Source organism: Heterocephalus glaber, unplaced genomic scaffold (assembly GCF_053883595.1).
Source record: "Heterocephalus glaber isolate CG9 unplaced genomic scaffold, H.glaber_assembly_v1.0 deba00001673, whole genome shotgun sequence".
Taxonomy (NCBI): domain Eukaryota; kingdom Metazoa; phylum Chordata; class Mammalia; order Rodentia; family Bathyergidae; genus Heterocephalus; species Heterocephalus glaber.
The window spans coordinates 20,728,627-20,744,724 of NW_028258410.1; the positions used below are offsets into that span (position 1 = coordinate 20,728,627).

The window sequence follows — 16,098 nt, forward strand, 5'->3', positions numbered from 1 at the left end:
TGTCACCATGCCCAAAGTTGGCCTCAGTTCTCATTGACCAAAAAGGAATAAAACCAAACCAAAAAGAAGGTATTTTAAACACTCCCTTGCCTCAATCTTGTCCATGTCGCATAACGGACGGAGAAGTCTGTTGCTTGCTGGAGGCAGATAACGCCAAGCGCGCGTATTTCCATCGCCAGCCACTCAGGCTATCACGGGATGCAGCTTGGCGAGGCCGCTGCTGCTTGCCTGGCTGCCGGCCAGGGACTGGGGAGCCATCGCAGCAGGGCTCACCCAGTGAGGCCTGGGGAAGGGAGCTGGGGCCAGCCCTCCCTCTCCTCGAAGGCCAGCCTTACTGTGTGACGCTCTGGCCGGCTTCCTGCAGCCCCCTTCTGTCCCCATAGGTCCTTCTGTCCCTTGGGAATATTAAGAGACACGTTTTAATCTCTTCTTGTTAGCTCATTGCTTATTAATATCACCGAGGAACCGATTTGTTTAGGCCTGTGCTGGCTTTCCTGTCCAGAGGCCCAATGGCTGGATTTTTTTCCCTTTTCATTTAGGCCAGGGATTCCCAACCTCTGCACAGTCGACATTTTGGATCACATAATTCCTTGTTATGTGGTGCTGTCCTGCGCACTGTGGGGCATTTTGCAGGGCTCCTCCCCCAGTAGTGATTACCCAGAAGTCCGACAGTGCCAAATGCCCCTTGAGCATAAGATTGCTCCTGGCTGGGAAGTACTGATTTTTTTCTATTTTTGGTACTGGAGATCGAATTCGGGTCCTTGAGCTTTCGAGGCAGGTGGTGGAACCACTGAACTAAATCCCCGGCCCAGGGAAGTACTGATTTTAAGAAATACAAACAACTTTCATTGATTGATTGATTTGAGACAGGGTCTCGCTATGTAGTTCAGGCTGGCCTGGAACTCACTATGTAGCCCAGGCTGGCCTCAAACTCGAAGTGATCCTCCTGCCTCAGCCTCTCGAGTGCTGGGATTACAGGCATGCACCACCATGCCTGGCTAAACAGCTTTGTTTTAGAGAAAGGCAAAGCATTCCCCTTGTCCTTTTGCTCCAAGTTTGTAGAGAGGGCAGCTTTCTCTGGGCCTTAGTCTGTGATAAGAGGGGGGTTGGATAAATGTAAAGTCTCACTCCCTTATTCAGGACTAAAAGCCCATTTCAAGGGTGAGCTTTCTGAGAGACCAGGTCTTGCCTTTGCTGTTTGGAGTAGTTAGCTTCTTTTCTGCTGTGTTTGGTTTGGGTTTGGTTTTGTGTCTTTCTTTAGAGTCAAGGGAAGCCACAGGCTTTAGGGGTATGGAGTCATAACTGGGCTGGAAGTCTGATCCCTGCCACTTGCCAGCTGTGTGACCTTGAGCAGCTCACTTCACCTCTCTGGGCGCAGTTCCAGGTCTCTAACAATGCTGTCCGCCTTCATGAAATTAGTCTGTGTACAGCATTGATTTAGTAGGTGCTGTGGTTGGGCCTTAAGCAGGACTACCAAACAGATCTTTAGGTTGAGGCCAGCAGCATTGGTTCTTTATTTCCTGCATATCAGCCACATTCCATCAGGGCCAAGAGTGGCTCTTAGTAGGCCTGCCCGAGGCTTCCTTTCAACCTGCGTTCCACCCAGGATTCCATCTGCCCCCATACCTTGTGTCTGTCCCCAGTCCAATTGGTGTTTTCCAGATAACCTCAGACCTACCCGAATGCCAGGAGCATTCCTCAAACTGAGCTGAGCTGCCAGAATAAGCCGGCAGCTTCCTGCTCTTTGCCCCAGAAAACATTTCAAGTGATCAGGGAGAGGGAAGGAAGGAGGGGGAGGATGCTGCTCCTGCTTATGCAACAAGCTTTAATCCTGGGTTAAAATCCACCGCACGCATCAGCAGTATATTTCATTTCCTCCTTGAGTTGTGGAGTTAGATCACCACTAACCTTGGCTCCATTTTTCTGTTACCCCTAAAGCAGCACCCACAGAAACAACCCAGATTCCATATGGGACGGTGGTGGAGGACTGCTGCCCACACAGCTGGGAGGGAGGGGAGAGCCTGAGCATCCCAGGTTGCCGCCTCTGCTGCCTTTTGGTCCCTGTACTAGTTTATGTCCCCAGGAATAGCCAGCCCCTCCCTTCTGGGGAGGCCTGGACCTGTAGTCTTGAGTGCTGGACTTTTGTAGGGCTGTGTGGCGGTGGGGATGTCCCTCCTACAACAACCCCCAAATCCTGTCCCTCTTCAAAAGCCTGGGCCCCGCCCTGCAGTTTCGTGTGTCTGGATACCCGGCTAGACCCTGAGCCTGTCTGCTCCAGGATTTCCAGGCAGGAAGAATTGATGCACACACAGTGGGCATCTGCTGTCCGAGGGGGAGGGAGGCGAGTTAACGATTAGCCCTTCATTTTCTTTGTGGGCACAGTGTGGGCCCAGAAAGTCCACAAGTCCTAATTTCAAGAGGAGAGGGGAGACTTTATTCCTCCCTAGTTATACCTCCTGGCATATGGCTGCGTCAACTTAGCTTCCTTTAGCCCCTAAAGAAAGGTGTTTATTTAGCTTCTGTTGTTCCTGCTTGGTGTTTTTTTGTTTTTTTTTTTAAATCTTGTTAATTAAGCACTTTGTTGTTGGAAAAATAAAAGGTAGTAGAAGAAAGAAAGCTTGGACATTTTAAGATCCTGTTCGATTCACCTCCTACAAAGGCAGCTTAGGAGGAAATAAGGCATCGACCTACTAATACTATTGAAATGGGTGGAATTATAAACAGCTATGAAAAACTAGTTAATATTTTACTGGGGAGCAGTGCAAGAGATGGGGGTTTGGGGGGGTGCCAGGTGCAGGGCTGTGTGTGAAATAGCTGTTCCATCGGCCTTAGGGGATGAAAAGAAGCTGTTCTCTGTGGAAATAAATTGAAGCAGGAATCCTTATGAAACTCATGGGATTTGTCTGCCCACTGAGGAGGGCCCAGTTCCCCCAGAACATGCACACATACAGGCATGATTGTGGCAGGAAGGGCTAACCTGTGGGTGTGTAGGCCTGACTATAATGGGGGTTCTTGTTTCCCGGCCGAGTTTGACATCTTTCTTTCTCCCTCTGGATTTAAATGGCCTCTCAGACAGAGAGGCACTGCCTATGCCCTGGATTCAGAAGGTACACGCCTCCTTGGGAAGCAGAGGCAAGAGACAGCGGCTCTCTCTCTCTCTCTTTCTGCATCTGCCGGGAGTGCTGCAGCTGGTATTTTTCCACAGGCCTTTTCTGTGATCTCAGGGCCTAGTTCTTCCCAGCCAGGCCCAGAGTCCGAGAGAGGGTTAACAGGCAGGAAGCTGAAGGCATCGCAGACTAATACGGAAGTCAGATTTTTGTTTAACTGACAGGTTTAGCAGGCCTCAGTGGTGGGGGAGGGAGCCGGGAGGGGAAGGGAAGTTTGTAGATGGGAGGCCTGTGGCCTGCTAGGAGCGCATTTGGCTTTTCTTAGGGTAAGCGTGGAGAGGGGCCCCCCCTTGGCATCTTGGCAGGGAGGCAGGAACCCATTTTGGTTTTAATTTGAGGACTGACGGAGGGGGCCGAGAGGTTAGGCTCTCAGCGGGCAAATGGCTGCCTGGCCTGCTTTTCCAGGAGGAGGCATTTTGACAATGACTATGCAAACTTGACCACTCTTCCCCTCCTCCCCTCAGCCGCTGACTCCTCTTTCCTCTCAGAAGCCAGACTGCCCTTTGCTGGTTCCTGGCTCTGCTTTGATGGCCTTTCCTCCTCAGAGGCCTGCCTTCTGCCCCTTTTCTCTCTTCTCTAGGCTGTTTCCCTGGGGCTCCTCACCCCTCAGCTCCCTTTCCCCTTGCAGAAACACTGCTGAATTGTTCTAGCAAAGGGTCAGCCTTCCTCCTTAGTAAAGGGCCATTGCTCTGGGGGCAGGTGAGGGTGAGCCCTTTCAGCTCACTCCAAAAAGCTCTCTTCCCAGTGGCATCCGGGCTCCAGGCTTTGCTAGAGCAGGTCAGGCTGGCTGCACTGGTTTGCTAGTGCCGGGAAATCTAGCCAGAGTGTGGGAGAAGTGCGGGTGGGGGCCCCTTTCCCAAGTTTTTCTTGCTGCAAAAGGCCTAGCTTAGCCTGTCTTTTTCTATGCACAGGATGGCTCTTGCTCACCCGAGCCTCACAAAGATAATCGCTCAGGAAGTGTTTCAGCCAATCCGGGGCGGCTTTACACTCCGATTTGCCGGGGCAGCCAATCGGGGATGAGCTTTTATTAGGCGGCCAGATCATCAGCCGAAGTGCCAAACCCTTTTTCTGTGAGAACTAGGAGCCTGTCCTCCATGTTTTATAAGTATTGACATTACACAGTGTTAACAATGCATCCACAGAGGTAAGCTCGGCTTTTTAACCATCTTTTTCCCCCTCCCTCTGAGACATCCGAGTTGTGGGCGAGCAGTGTGATTTCTCTGTGGCTGGCCGTGCCACACTCGCCCCCAGAGCACTTATGTTAACTTGGAACTGTTTAGAGAGAATTTTTTTGCTTTCTTGGGTCACATGGCTAAGTAGCCATTAGCCTTAGCTTGATTTTGCAAACTGGCAAGGGCCTGGCACACCTTTTCTTCCACCAGGGCATGGTGTTTCTGGAATAGTTTGAAGCTAGATCCTGCTATGCCAAAAGGGAAGCTTTTTTTTTCCTCTTTTTTTTTTTCCCTCCCTCTGTCTCTCTCTCTGAGGAGTTTCCCCCCTGCACTATTGTCTTCTCTTGTGTCACATGCCTGCTGGGGGAAGAAAATGGAAGGTAAGCAAGCAGGCTCCTCTCCAAGGAGTGCTCATGGCAGACAGCAGAGCAGGCAAGTTTGTCTCTCCAAAGAGGTTCTGGGAAGGCTGGAGTGAGTTCTGACAAGATAGGCCGTGTTTGAAACAGAACCCAGCTCTGAGCACAGCAGTGCTAGGGAACTGAGAGTAGCTCCTGGGCCTAGGTGGGTGATGGTGTCTGTACATGGTCTTTCTCTTCCTCTACAGAGCTTCTCACTGGAGAAACTACATTGTTCAGCCTTTTTTCCTGACCTAGCTTGATACAGAGTGTTCTGCAAGCCAGCCTACAGCCAGCTAATGTTTCTGAAAGTGTTTTGTAGGCTCTGGAGGAAGTTTTTGGAGTAGAGATGGGAACTGTGGGGTGGGGGTGGGGGAAGATCTTGGACAACATCCTGCAGGAAAATCTGGGAGGAGGACTCTGAATGCTTTAGCTTTCTACTCTTGCATGGTTTCCAATGAACTAATGTATCTTTTATCCTTATTTTCATTTTCCTTGTCCCCCCCCCCCTTTACATTGTATCATCCTCTGTCCTGTGTGATAGAGTAGGAAGAAATAAAATCATGTCTGTGGTTCATGACAGCATTCCATATCCAGTTGTTGAGTTGTGTTGTTGTAGTGGTGTGTGTGTTTAATAATACCATGTAACTGTTTAAAAAAATTTCCTTTTTGATCAAGTCCCAAATCTGCCAGCCTGTTCTCTCTTCCTAACTGTGGAAAAATGAGCCGGTTGCTTGAACGTTTGTTGGGTAAGTAAGCAATCCATTTCCTCTGTGACCATGTATCAAGAGTTTTGGAAACATTTGGTGTCTGTAATAAGAGGTCTTGGTTGCAGGAGTTGGGGGCTTCAGTAGGGGGCACAAAATAAGGGCTCTTAAAGAGTATCTCGCTTAAGTGATTGTTTGAATCCTGTTTTTCCTGATAACCTGCAGATAGGATTGAAGATTTCACTTCCTGTTTACCCTTAGCCAGGGGAGAAATGTTCAGTTCATTGTGACTTGCTTCTAGATCTTTAATTGGTTTTGTTTGGATTTTTGAACTCTGGGTAGGTGATCTGCTTGTGAAATGCAATGAAACTGCTTGTTCATAGAATCACAGCCTTATAGACATGAGGAGGGGTGCTGGTGGGGGCCTGCATGTGGGGGTTGGGTATCAGTCCTTGTGTTTTCAGAATTCTTACATATATTGCAAAATCCCATCCACTGCCAAACTTGTTTTTATTCAGGGTGCACTGACCAACAGATTCGGCCTTTTTCCAAGCCTAATCCACACAACATTTGTATGTTCACTGGTCATATCTAGGATTTATTTCTCACTTTCTACATTTTCCCTGATCTCTCGATGATGTGGCTAGAATTCAAAAGTGACAAAAGTAGACTTGTGCTTAGCATTCCCTTTGGAATTTCTCTGGGAGTTCACTACATAAATTTTCAGTTTGGAGACCAATCTACCATGACTGTAAATGTGGAAATATATTCACTTGTTGTATTAGGCTAACTTTATGCAGCCAGTAAGCTTTTTTTCTAGTGTCCAGGAACCCAGACTTTTGACACCAATCGGAAAAAGGCTCATTTCATAAGGAGAAGTGGCATCACTTTATGAGCTGAGAAGTCTGTGTAAGGTGAGCCAGCCTCTTAGAATAAAAGTGCAGGTAGTTTACAATATATACTTAAAACTGCACAGTGCCCCTTACCCCATACAAGTTAAGTTCACACACTAAGCTATTTTCTTTGTTCTTATCTCCTTGGTGTAAATGGAAATTGCATATTGAGGTTCTTGTGGCCTCCCTAGAACAATATCTAATCACAAGACTCCTGGTTTGGTGCCTTCAGCGTTTGCATAATACTGTGTTTGTTGGGCTGGAAGGAGACTTAAGGGCAATGCATTTGTCCTCTGAAAGCTTGCATTAAAATGGCTCCCACAGGTTTGGAAAGCCAAGATTTGTTTTCAAGTGTGCAGCCCTAGCAGGTTCCCAGCCCTGGAGCAAGTTGGGACACTTTTCTTCTGGTACTATGGCTACCACTAACCATAGGTCAGTAAAAAGTTAATTACTTTCAAAGTAGCATTATTTTCCAGTTACTACAGGGAAAGAATAAATGTCTGCATTGCAGTGGACTAGGTAGGGACAGCAGTACTGTCCCACAGGGCAGCCCAAGTTGGCTCCCCCCTCTCACTCTCAAGCCAGTAGACCTGGAGGACATGTTAAAGACTGACAGTTGCAGTGGGTGGACTGAGGATGTGTCTTCTGGAAATTTCCACCATCTTTGTTCCTTTTAGGAAAAGCAGTGTGTCAAGCTGAAGAGTCTCCTGCATTCCATTCCTGAGGCGCCTCCCCTCCCTCCCCCTTGCTTTTCCTCATCAAGGTAGAATGTTCCTTCTGCCACATTTGTAAATTGCAGAGGGAGGAACAGAAGGATGGGCTGTTTTCCTTTTTCCTTCTGCCTCCTCAGTCCCCAAAGAGGATGCACAGCTGCAAGGAACAAACACAGACACACTGGAGCTTTTGATTTCTCTCTCTCTCTCTCTCTCTCTCTCTCTCTCTCTCTCTCTCTCTCTCTCCAAGACCCTCCAGGATGGATGCACTTTCTGCTTTCGGAAATTAAGTGGCATTTACATGGGGGAGGGGGAGTCACAGCTTTTATTAGCTTCAGAAAATGGTCAGTGTTCAGTCTGTAACTAGGAATTAATTATATATAATCACTCAGCAAACTTTCTTCAGAGTTTTTCTAATTGCTGAGCATGAACATAGTTAGCCTGTTGGAGCCAAGTCCAGTTACTTTTATAATTAACAGCTCAAAGATTTGAGTCAGAAAGAAAGAAACAATGAGGCCTCTTGGATTATAAATTAGGGATGAAAACAATAGCTTTCCCCCCCTTTCTTTCTTGTAACCCCTTTTCTTTTAAACAAAACATTCCTCCTTTTCTTTCCCTGGGAGAGCCAGTGGGGAAACTGCATCAGGTCTTAAAAGAGGAGGGGGGAACATAAGTTACCTTTTAGGAAGCTGGATGACAATAACCTCAAAAACCCTGAAGGCAAAGGTGGGTTTTGGGAAGCCCAACCACTTCAAACGTGTGATCTCTCTTCCTTTTTTGCCTCCTTTCCCTTCTCAGCTCTTCGGGCAGAGGCAACAAAACATTTGTCAGCCCTAGATCTCGCTTTGCCTCTGGTTGATCCTGAAAAGAAAGGTACATTCAAGGGGACCTTCCCCACCCCACAGCAGAGAGGTGAAAAGGGACCCCGTGGTTATTCTTAAAATGCAAAAACAAGTGAGGATTCACCCTTGGCCTCAGGTTGCCAGACTGTGGTTGCCCTTCCCCCTCTCTGCTCTCCTTACAAACAAGCAGGTGGTGGCCATGTCAGCTCTGCAGCCAGCATGCTGCCAGGCTTGCCCTCCCCATCTGATCACCTACCTACCGGCCGGCGCAGAGCCAGCAGCCCGTCCTTGCCCCAGCTTGGCCTTGGGCATTGTGCCCTCCTTCCTCCCCTGGAGCTGAAAAGCAGTCACCTTGAAACTCCCCACTCCCAGCTCAGAGGCCAATGCCCAGACCATAACAGTAAATGACAGGAGCCGCCATGAGGCTATTAGTTCAGCCTCTGAAAGTGGGGTTTTTACAAAACCCATTGTTAGTGCTCAGGGCTCTATTGGGGGTGGACAAAATAATTTGTGAGTATCCTGTACATTAGAGAAGGGAACGTTTGACTTGGGTTTCTCCTCTGCAGACCTGACTGTGGCTGCTTTGGAGGGCTAGTATTTGGGGGCCATTCGCAGGCTTCATAAGCAGCTGTTTTTACCTTGGCCTCAGATTGAGGAGCAGCCCTCTAGCTTAGCTTTTCAGATGGCCACTGTTCTTGAAGCACTTTCATTTTACCTTGCTTGGTGGTATGGACCTGAAGCTGGTTTCTCATGGGCTGAGAAGGGGGAATGGGTTTCCTCCCTCCCACCTCCTCCCAGCCTGCTCCTTTGGAACATTTTTGTGTGTGCACACAGACACCTGTCTGTCTGCACTTTATGCTGTGGGGCTGCATAATTCCTAACCTTCCACCCACCTAATTCGAGGGCAGGGGGCCCCCTCCACAGAGCTCCTGTTGAAGGCTCAAAATCTAAAAGGGAAGGCTTTTCCTTAGGAACCTGTGACTTCACAAACTCACCCTGTCACTGCAGATTTTTTTAAAGGCTTCTAACATTGGATTGTTGGTGTCCTTTGGTTGAGCTTTTCCTAGTTCTGATATTTAGGAAGGTGGCTTTGAAACTAGCAGGGCTGCTTAAACACAAGCTCAGCTATTGAACAAACTGCTACCATTTTAGCTTCAGTACAGGAGTGAGGCAGTGTTGCCAGACGCCATTTTAAGAATCCTGCATAAATAGCTTAGCTACCGATGACTCTGCCTGTTTTAGGTGAGTGCTTATTATATAAAGCTGCTCTGCTAACCATTCTCTCTTCCCCCCATTTAAAAAAAATTAATTGCAGATTTAGGGAAGCATGGTTTTTCTTATTTTAATGTTAACTCTTTTATAATCTAGAAGAGGAAGCTATTATGCCTTGGGGGATTAAATATTTCTTACAGCATGGACCATTTTAGTATTTTTTGAATAGAAGTAAAAAAATCAGGAAAAGTCCTTTGGAATGATGCATGATTCTTGAAATGCTATGTGATGATCCTCATATGAGAACCAGAGTCTTGTGCATGCTGGTTATGTATTCTAGATGGGTTAGAGATTCTTGGTTAAAAGTCAAATAGTAAGGGCACTTGGGGAAAAGAAATATCTGGGCATTGTGTATCCAGGCATTTTTTGGACAAAACTAGATGCTTTCTCTCTTTTTTTTTCTCCCCTCTCCTCTCTTTCTCTCTCTCTCTCTCTCTCTGTCTTTTGGAAGTGTTGAGGGGATGAGATTCCTGGGAATTTACGGACCAGCCCTGAGTCCTCAGAATTAATAATCAGAAGGCTTAAAGCATGCTGGAGGTGTAGCAATTGATCTGCAACTTTTAATTGCTCTTTTTTCAGTGCATGCAGGTGAAGAAGTAAGCAAGCTTTCTCGTCCAAGCATTGGGGGGAGAAATCTTTTATTCTTTTTGGGAAGGGAGGGGATGGTCTTGGTTGTGTTTGCAGGTGCTGTTGGCTCTTCTTTGAATTGTCTGAAATGTATCAGTTTGTAAAATCAACAGGCAAGTGACTTGGGTAAATGTGAGGGCAGGTGGTGGGGTGGTGGTGGTGGTGGTGGTGGTGGTGGTGGTGGTGGGTGGAGGATACAATGTATATACAACTAGTTTATGGTGAATTTTCCTTTTGGGATGAAATGCTGGTTTGGTTTTCAGTAATTTTACCTTTAGTGGGCCCCCTGTCTCCAATAGACATTAAAAAAAAAAAAGAAGAAAAAAGAGAAGTAATGCCAGTTTGAAAACAGGACTTCTTGTTCTTTTGTTTTTGGTTCAAGTGATCAGGGTTGCTGGAAGCTAGCAGACATGGAAGGACGGAAGCTGTGTATTTTCTAAGACTTTAATGTGTTAATGGCAGAAGTTCAAAGTATTTTCTCCAGATGCGGCTGCCTTTTCTTTCTAAAAATTACTTATTTTCCCCCCAAATCACTGAACAGCTGTTACCCTAAATTGACCAAGTCCTGTGGGGCATTCCGACAGGTACAAATCTTTCTCCTCACCGCTTTTGATATAATATCCATAGGTTTTTTTCCCCCTTCCCCCTAATAACATACTAGTACTTAATACTAAATCAGAAAATTAAAAAAAAAAAAACAACAAACCGATATCAGTGGTGTTAAAAAAAAGGAAGTCCTTTAGATGTGGCTATTCGAAATGACTAATTTTGCATTCTGGTCTTTGGTTTTGTAAATGAAGTTTTTTTTCTTTTAATGAATATATACTGCAATTTCCTTTCGTCAAATACAAGTTGTGTGTGGTTGTGTGCACACATACAGGGTTCCTATTGAAAGGAGGGTTTGCTGATCTCTGAAAAAGATGGTTTTCTTCAATTGTTGTGCTTAAAATCCTGGGCTCAAGCTGGTGGTGCTGTTGCTAAAGTAAGGTGATTATGGTGCCCACTTGTAATACTTGGAAAGATAAAACAGCTTAACTTTTCCCCCCTTTCTCTTCTGCTTGAGAATTGATTATCTGAAACTCAGCAGCAAACAGCTACCCCATAACTAGTTTGCATTTCTTAGTCTCTCAGCAGCATTCCTGCCTTAAGTATTCAGCTCCTCTAGGCTGTTACAAGCCAAATAATTGTTCTCTTGAATGCATTCCTCCTCCTGTGATCAATATACCTTTGAATGTTTTCATCACAGCAGAAATCCTTCAAGTGGGTTTTTTGGCTCTGTTAATGTGTAATTGTTTCTTTCACCACTGTACATTTTGGTTGGAGCACAGATTAGCATTTTTCTCCATCACTCAAAATATGGGATCCGTTTCAAGAAGTTTAAGATTTCACATACTTCATGCTAGAGAGGGAAACAGAATGCTAGTTGCTAGAAAGATCAAGGTTGCTATTTGTTCTTTTGAAGTTAACCATCTACCCATCTGTCTGAGAACTGTATGGGGCTTTTTGTTAAAATTTATTTCCAGCCACCCCGAGCAAGACCCACCCTGACAACAGCATCTCGTTGGACAACCTTTGTGTCTTCCAGGGAGAGAGTGTTTCTAAGTTGGGAATGCTTTTCTCGGAAGCTGGAGTAGAAAGTGTTAGTGGTAAAATCACCTTCAGTAAATCATTGCTGTATTATTGCATGTTATGTGTTTAAATTTAGCAGGCTGCTCTCTGGATGGAAACCATTTGTGACAACATGTCGGTTGTTTCTTTTTGATTTGTGTCCCTGGTTTCTCTACAGATGCTGTGTAAATGAAATCATTAGCAAGGTTCAATATCAGAATGCTAAATGTGTTAATATTCTGATTTAAGCCTACACTACTTTCTTCTCTCCTCTCTGCTGGGACTAGTTAAGTCAGAGGCCTTTACGCTCCTATAATTTAATTCTGAGCTATAATCTTTTCCTTTCTATCTAGCTCCCATCCTGAATTCTCTTCTCCCAACAAACCTGGAACTCTTCTAAAACATGTCTCCTCTTACCCTGGGGTTCCAGGCCTGAGGCTGCCTTTCTGGACTCATCTTTTGCCTTGTCACTGTCCCAGACTGCGGAACACAGACAGGACATTCTTCAGCTTTCTCCCTGTCCTGGCTTTGAGTCTTCCAAATGGAAAATTCCAGTCCTATCAGTTGGTGATGAACCCATTTCTTCTTGGTGAACCATGGTCTGATGGAATTGTATCTAGCGATTGCTCAGATTCCTACCTCACAGTGTCAGCCTGATGGCTTGGAAAGTTCTAGCACCTCAAAACATTTGCATCTATAAAAGCAGAACTTCACTTCTTCCTTTGGTTTGGCGTCTGAGGGGAAGATCTGAAATGGCCTGCTCTCTGTTCAACCTCAGTTCCAGTAGATAGAGAGTTCTGGGATACAGACGTTCCCAGCTAAGGGGGCTGCTTTTCTTCCTTCTCTCCCTGACCCTCTACTCTCAGCCTATCTTTTAAGTAGTCCTTCCTCATTCCACTTTTGTGGTGGAGGATAATTAGTCCAAGCTCAAAAGGCAGCCATGCCTGAATACCAGGAGGGGGAGGGGGTGGGGAAGCTCGGGGACCCCACCCCAGTTCCTGGGATACATGCTGGTTGTTTGCATTGTTTTGAGACCAGCACTTTGGCTTCTAGTCTGGGCACATTTTTCTAAGTACTTTGTAATTTAACCTGTATCTTTATTTTTCACGTTCCTGCCTCCTCAGGGAATTGTAAAATTTAGGGGGGAGGCCCAGGACAGATACTCCCTGTTACCTAATTTAAAGATGAGAACTCGAGGTACCCTGGGAAACACCTCCAACCTGCCTGCTTCAGTTGAACCTGGTGTTAGCAATGAGAAACTTGTTTATTTAAAGGCTGGATTCTCCTGGGCCCAAGGGGCCAGATTGTAATTGTGTATCTAGAAAGATGGGCTGTTTTGCATCCCCCCATCGCGTGGCAAGTGGGATAGTAGTTTGACTTATACAGTATTAAGAAAGAAGCACCTTGTGTTTTAAAGAGGTCCTTAACACTGTTGAAATCAGGTGTGTTCTTTCTCCACCCCTGCATCAGGCTGGGGGATTGTCTTTAAGGTGGGTTGCAGCCAGGCATCTCAATAGCTGCCCCCCTGGGGTGGGTTCTTAGCCTTCCTAAACATGAACGTAATTTGCTCTGTTTCAGCTTGGCTGAAGAGGAAATAAAAACAGAACAGGAGGTGGTAGAGGGCATGGATATCTCTACTCGCTCCAAAGGTGAGTAAAAAATCTTGCATTATCTATTCCTGCGCTGAGGAGGAAATGGGAATTTCTTTTCGTTGTTGGAGAGCAGTGAAGTGTGGCTCTCTGAGCCTCCCTCTCAACACTCCTCGGGTTGCGGGACGTAGACCCCTTGATGGATGGGCCTAATTTTTGGCGAAGTCTTTTGATTTTCTTTCCCTCGAGTGTCTGTGTAGAAATTGTCCCGGCAGTAAATTTTAGGCATGTGTCTGGATTGAGGATGCCTGGCTACCTCTCCCCAGGGTGGTTCTTTCAGGAATCAGAATTTAAAGCATGTTCTGGAAGCCACTGGAGTCCACAGCTGCTGCTGGCTTCCTGATTTCAACAACAGGCCTCTTTGGAATATCAGAGTGGGATGAAGTTGACCCACTTCATTGGAAAACGGTGGTCTTGGTTTAGAGATTAAAAAGGAAGTGCAGGGCTTTCTGGAGTGCTGGGGGATGTTTGCATTTAGGGCAAAACGCAGCAAATTAGAGCAAACAGCCTATGTTGTGCTCACAGGCTGTCGGAGCCTCTCCCAGTCTTCTGGGAGAAAAAGACCATGGTCTTCCTTTGGTCTTTGAGAGACTTGTGAGGCCTCCCTAAAGGGAGCAGTTACTCACTTTTGCCTTCAAGGTGCTTTTGAAAGTGAGCTAGTGGAGCATTTTTCCTCACTGTGGTTGTTGATGAAAATGTTCATCTTCACACTGATTGGTTGCTCCACGGGGGTTTTATTCCCTCCCGAGTTGCTTAGAGCCCTCTGCGAGGAGCCTGTGCTCAGGGTCTGGAGAGGTGGGAGTGTGGCAGAGAAGGCTGAAGGGGCCTCTGATTGGGCCAGGATGTTGCAAGAAGTGACTCCCTAAGGCTTCTGAAATGGAAAACCTCTGCAAGGGTTTTTGTAAGACAGCGTGTCATTTTGGGCCAACCTGAGGGGCAGATGGTCAGGTGAGGCCTGGCTGCATCAGAATGGTCAGGGCGGAGGAGGCATGAGAGCTCCTTCCTCATCACTGCCGTGGGCACTGTGAGCAAGGAAGAACCATCCTGGAGGGGTGTTTGGAGACAGCAGGGGACTGGGAGCCAGTGCCACTTGGCCACTTCCGCCCACTTTGTTGTGGCCCAAATCCAGTGTGGGGCGGTGAGATGTTGGGGCAGGAGGTAGGGTGGTCCCGTGCTTCCCCGCCGCTTCCTTTCTGTCTGTAGAATGGAGCGTCGGCTTGATTCCTAAGCTCCTTCTACCCTGGGCTTTCTTATAAAAATGATACTTGTGTTTGTGAAAGCTGGTGCTCACACTGGGAGCTTTCTCTAGTTCAACTCCTGTGTTCTCCTCCTGAGGGAGGAGGCATCCCTCCCACTTTGCAGATGTGGAAACTGAGGCTCCTCATGGTAACATCTCACAGGTAGTAAATAGCAGAGCAGGACCGAACTGAGTGACCCCAAGGAGGTGGATTGTACCTGCAGTGCCCCGTAGCCCTGAGTGGAGACTTTTCCAGAAGGGTGGAGATGGTCACCAGTGTAGGATCCTGGGCTGCTCAGCCCTTCTGAGTTTGGAGATGCCTCTTCTCGACTGTGTTGTGTTCCTGAGTGCTCTTACCATCTCACTCAGTGGATCTCTCCCTGCTGCTTGAACTGTGACCCATATGAGTGACCTTTGCTCCTTCTGTCATGTGCCCTGTTCCCTGCCTCTCCCTTCAGCCGCCAGCATGTTCTTAAAAAGCGTGTTGTTTTGCTGACTCCCTGCACTGAGCTTCTGGCACCTTGCGGCTCAAGTCTGAAGGCCTGGTGACCTGCCTGCTGGATGATCCCGTTCCCTGCCCTTCTCTACTTGGGGGCCTGGGTGCCCTTTGCCCAGAACATGCTGTCTTGGGTTCTGCTGCTGTTTCTCCTAACTCTGGTTCATCACAGATGTCATTCAGAGTCTTTCTATGGCCACCTAGACTTGAAATTGTTTTCTTAAATATTTTTAAATAGTTTTCTTATATATTTTCCTATGTTTCTTATATATTTTTAAAATAAACCCATTAATTTCATAGTATTAGATTTTCATAAAAGTTGCAAGGATGGTACTGAGTTCCCATATCTCTCCCCGCATTGTTAGCATCATATGTTATATCTAAACCCCATACTTTATTCAGATTTCCTGCCGGGCTTGGCAGCACATGCCTATAATCCCAACACTGCCAAGGATGAGGTTGGCCTTGAACTCACTATGGAGCTCATGCTGGCCTAAAATTTGCCTCAATCCTCCTGCCTCAGCCTCCTGAGAGCTGAGCGTATAGGCGGTCGCCCCCACACCCGGCTGACTTTCCCTGCTTTTGTTGACCTTAACAATTTTGAGGAGGGTTGGTTAGATCTTTTGTAGGATGACCTTCAGCTGGGCTTTGATGTTTCTCAGGACTGCACGGTGGTTGCCCAAATTGGTTTTGAGCTTGTGTGACCCTCCTTGCCTCAGCCTCCAGAGTAGCTGGGATTGTAGATGTCTGTCACTGTGACCAGTTTGGGGTTATCACTTTTGGGGAGGAAGACCACTGAGGGACAGTGCTGCTTTCATTGCATCATACCAGGGTCCATACTTGTCAGTAGGCCTTAATTCTGTTGATACTGAACTTGACTCCTGGCCGTGGCCAAGAGTCTCTCCCCTTCCATGTTGTACTCTATGGAGGGAAGTTACCATGCTAGAGCTGAGGGAGGCATTGTGTTCCACTTCCTTAAGGGGTGGAGTATCTGGATGAGTTACTTGGAATCCTTCTGGGTCACAGTTAGGGATTTGCTTATCTTTATTTATTCTTTTATGTCAGTATGGGCACAAGGATGATTATGCGTTGCGTTATAGTCCAATGCTACTCATTTATTTTACTGCAGATTATTCTTATGTCTGTTGGCTGTGCCTGTGACAGCCCCCATTGATGGGCTTGTTTCTTGAGCACTTCCTTTCTTTCTGATGCTACAATGTGCTCTAGGCTCATCTTGAATGTGTTTTGCCAAGCCCTAGAGTCAGCCATTTCTCCAAGCACCCTTGGATATCTTATTGGAGATTGGTTGGTATTAGGGAC

General features: G+C 46.8%; 1 protein-coding gene across 19 annotated transcripts in view; it reads left to right on the forward strand.

Moving 5' to 3' along the window:
• The window catches only part of Zmynd8 (zinc finger MYND-type containing 8), a 193,394-nt gene that overhangs the window by 70,854 nt on the left and 106,442 nt on the right, over positions 1–16,098 (forward strand). For 8 of the 19 annotated variants that reach the window (XM_004858097.4, XM_021238979.2, XM_004858098.4 and 5 more), the window contains exons 1-2: positions 4,101–4,311; positions 12,975–13,045. In XM_004858097.4, the coding sequence (XP_004858154.1) occupies positions 4,298–4,311; positions 12,975–13,045 (85 nt within the window). In that variant the 5' untranslated portion in view covers positions 4,101–4,297. Of the gene's footprint in view, positions 1–3,387; positions 3,434–4,100; positions 4,312–4,343; positions 4,720–5,412; positions 5,484–7,337; positions 9,902–12,974; positions 13,046–13,781; positions 13,994–16,098 lie in introns of those variants that run through there. The other 11 variants (XM_021238976.2, XM_087197772.1, XM_021238982.2 and 8 more) reach the window with 9 other exon arrangements.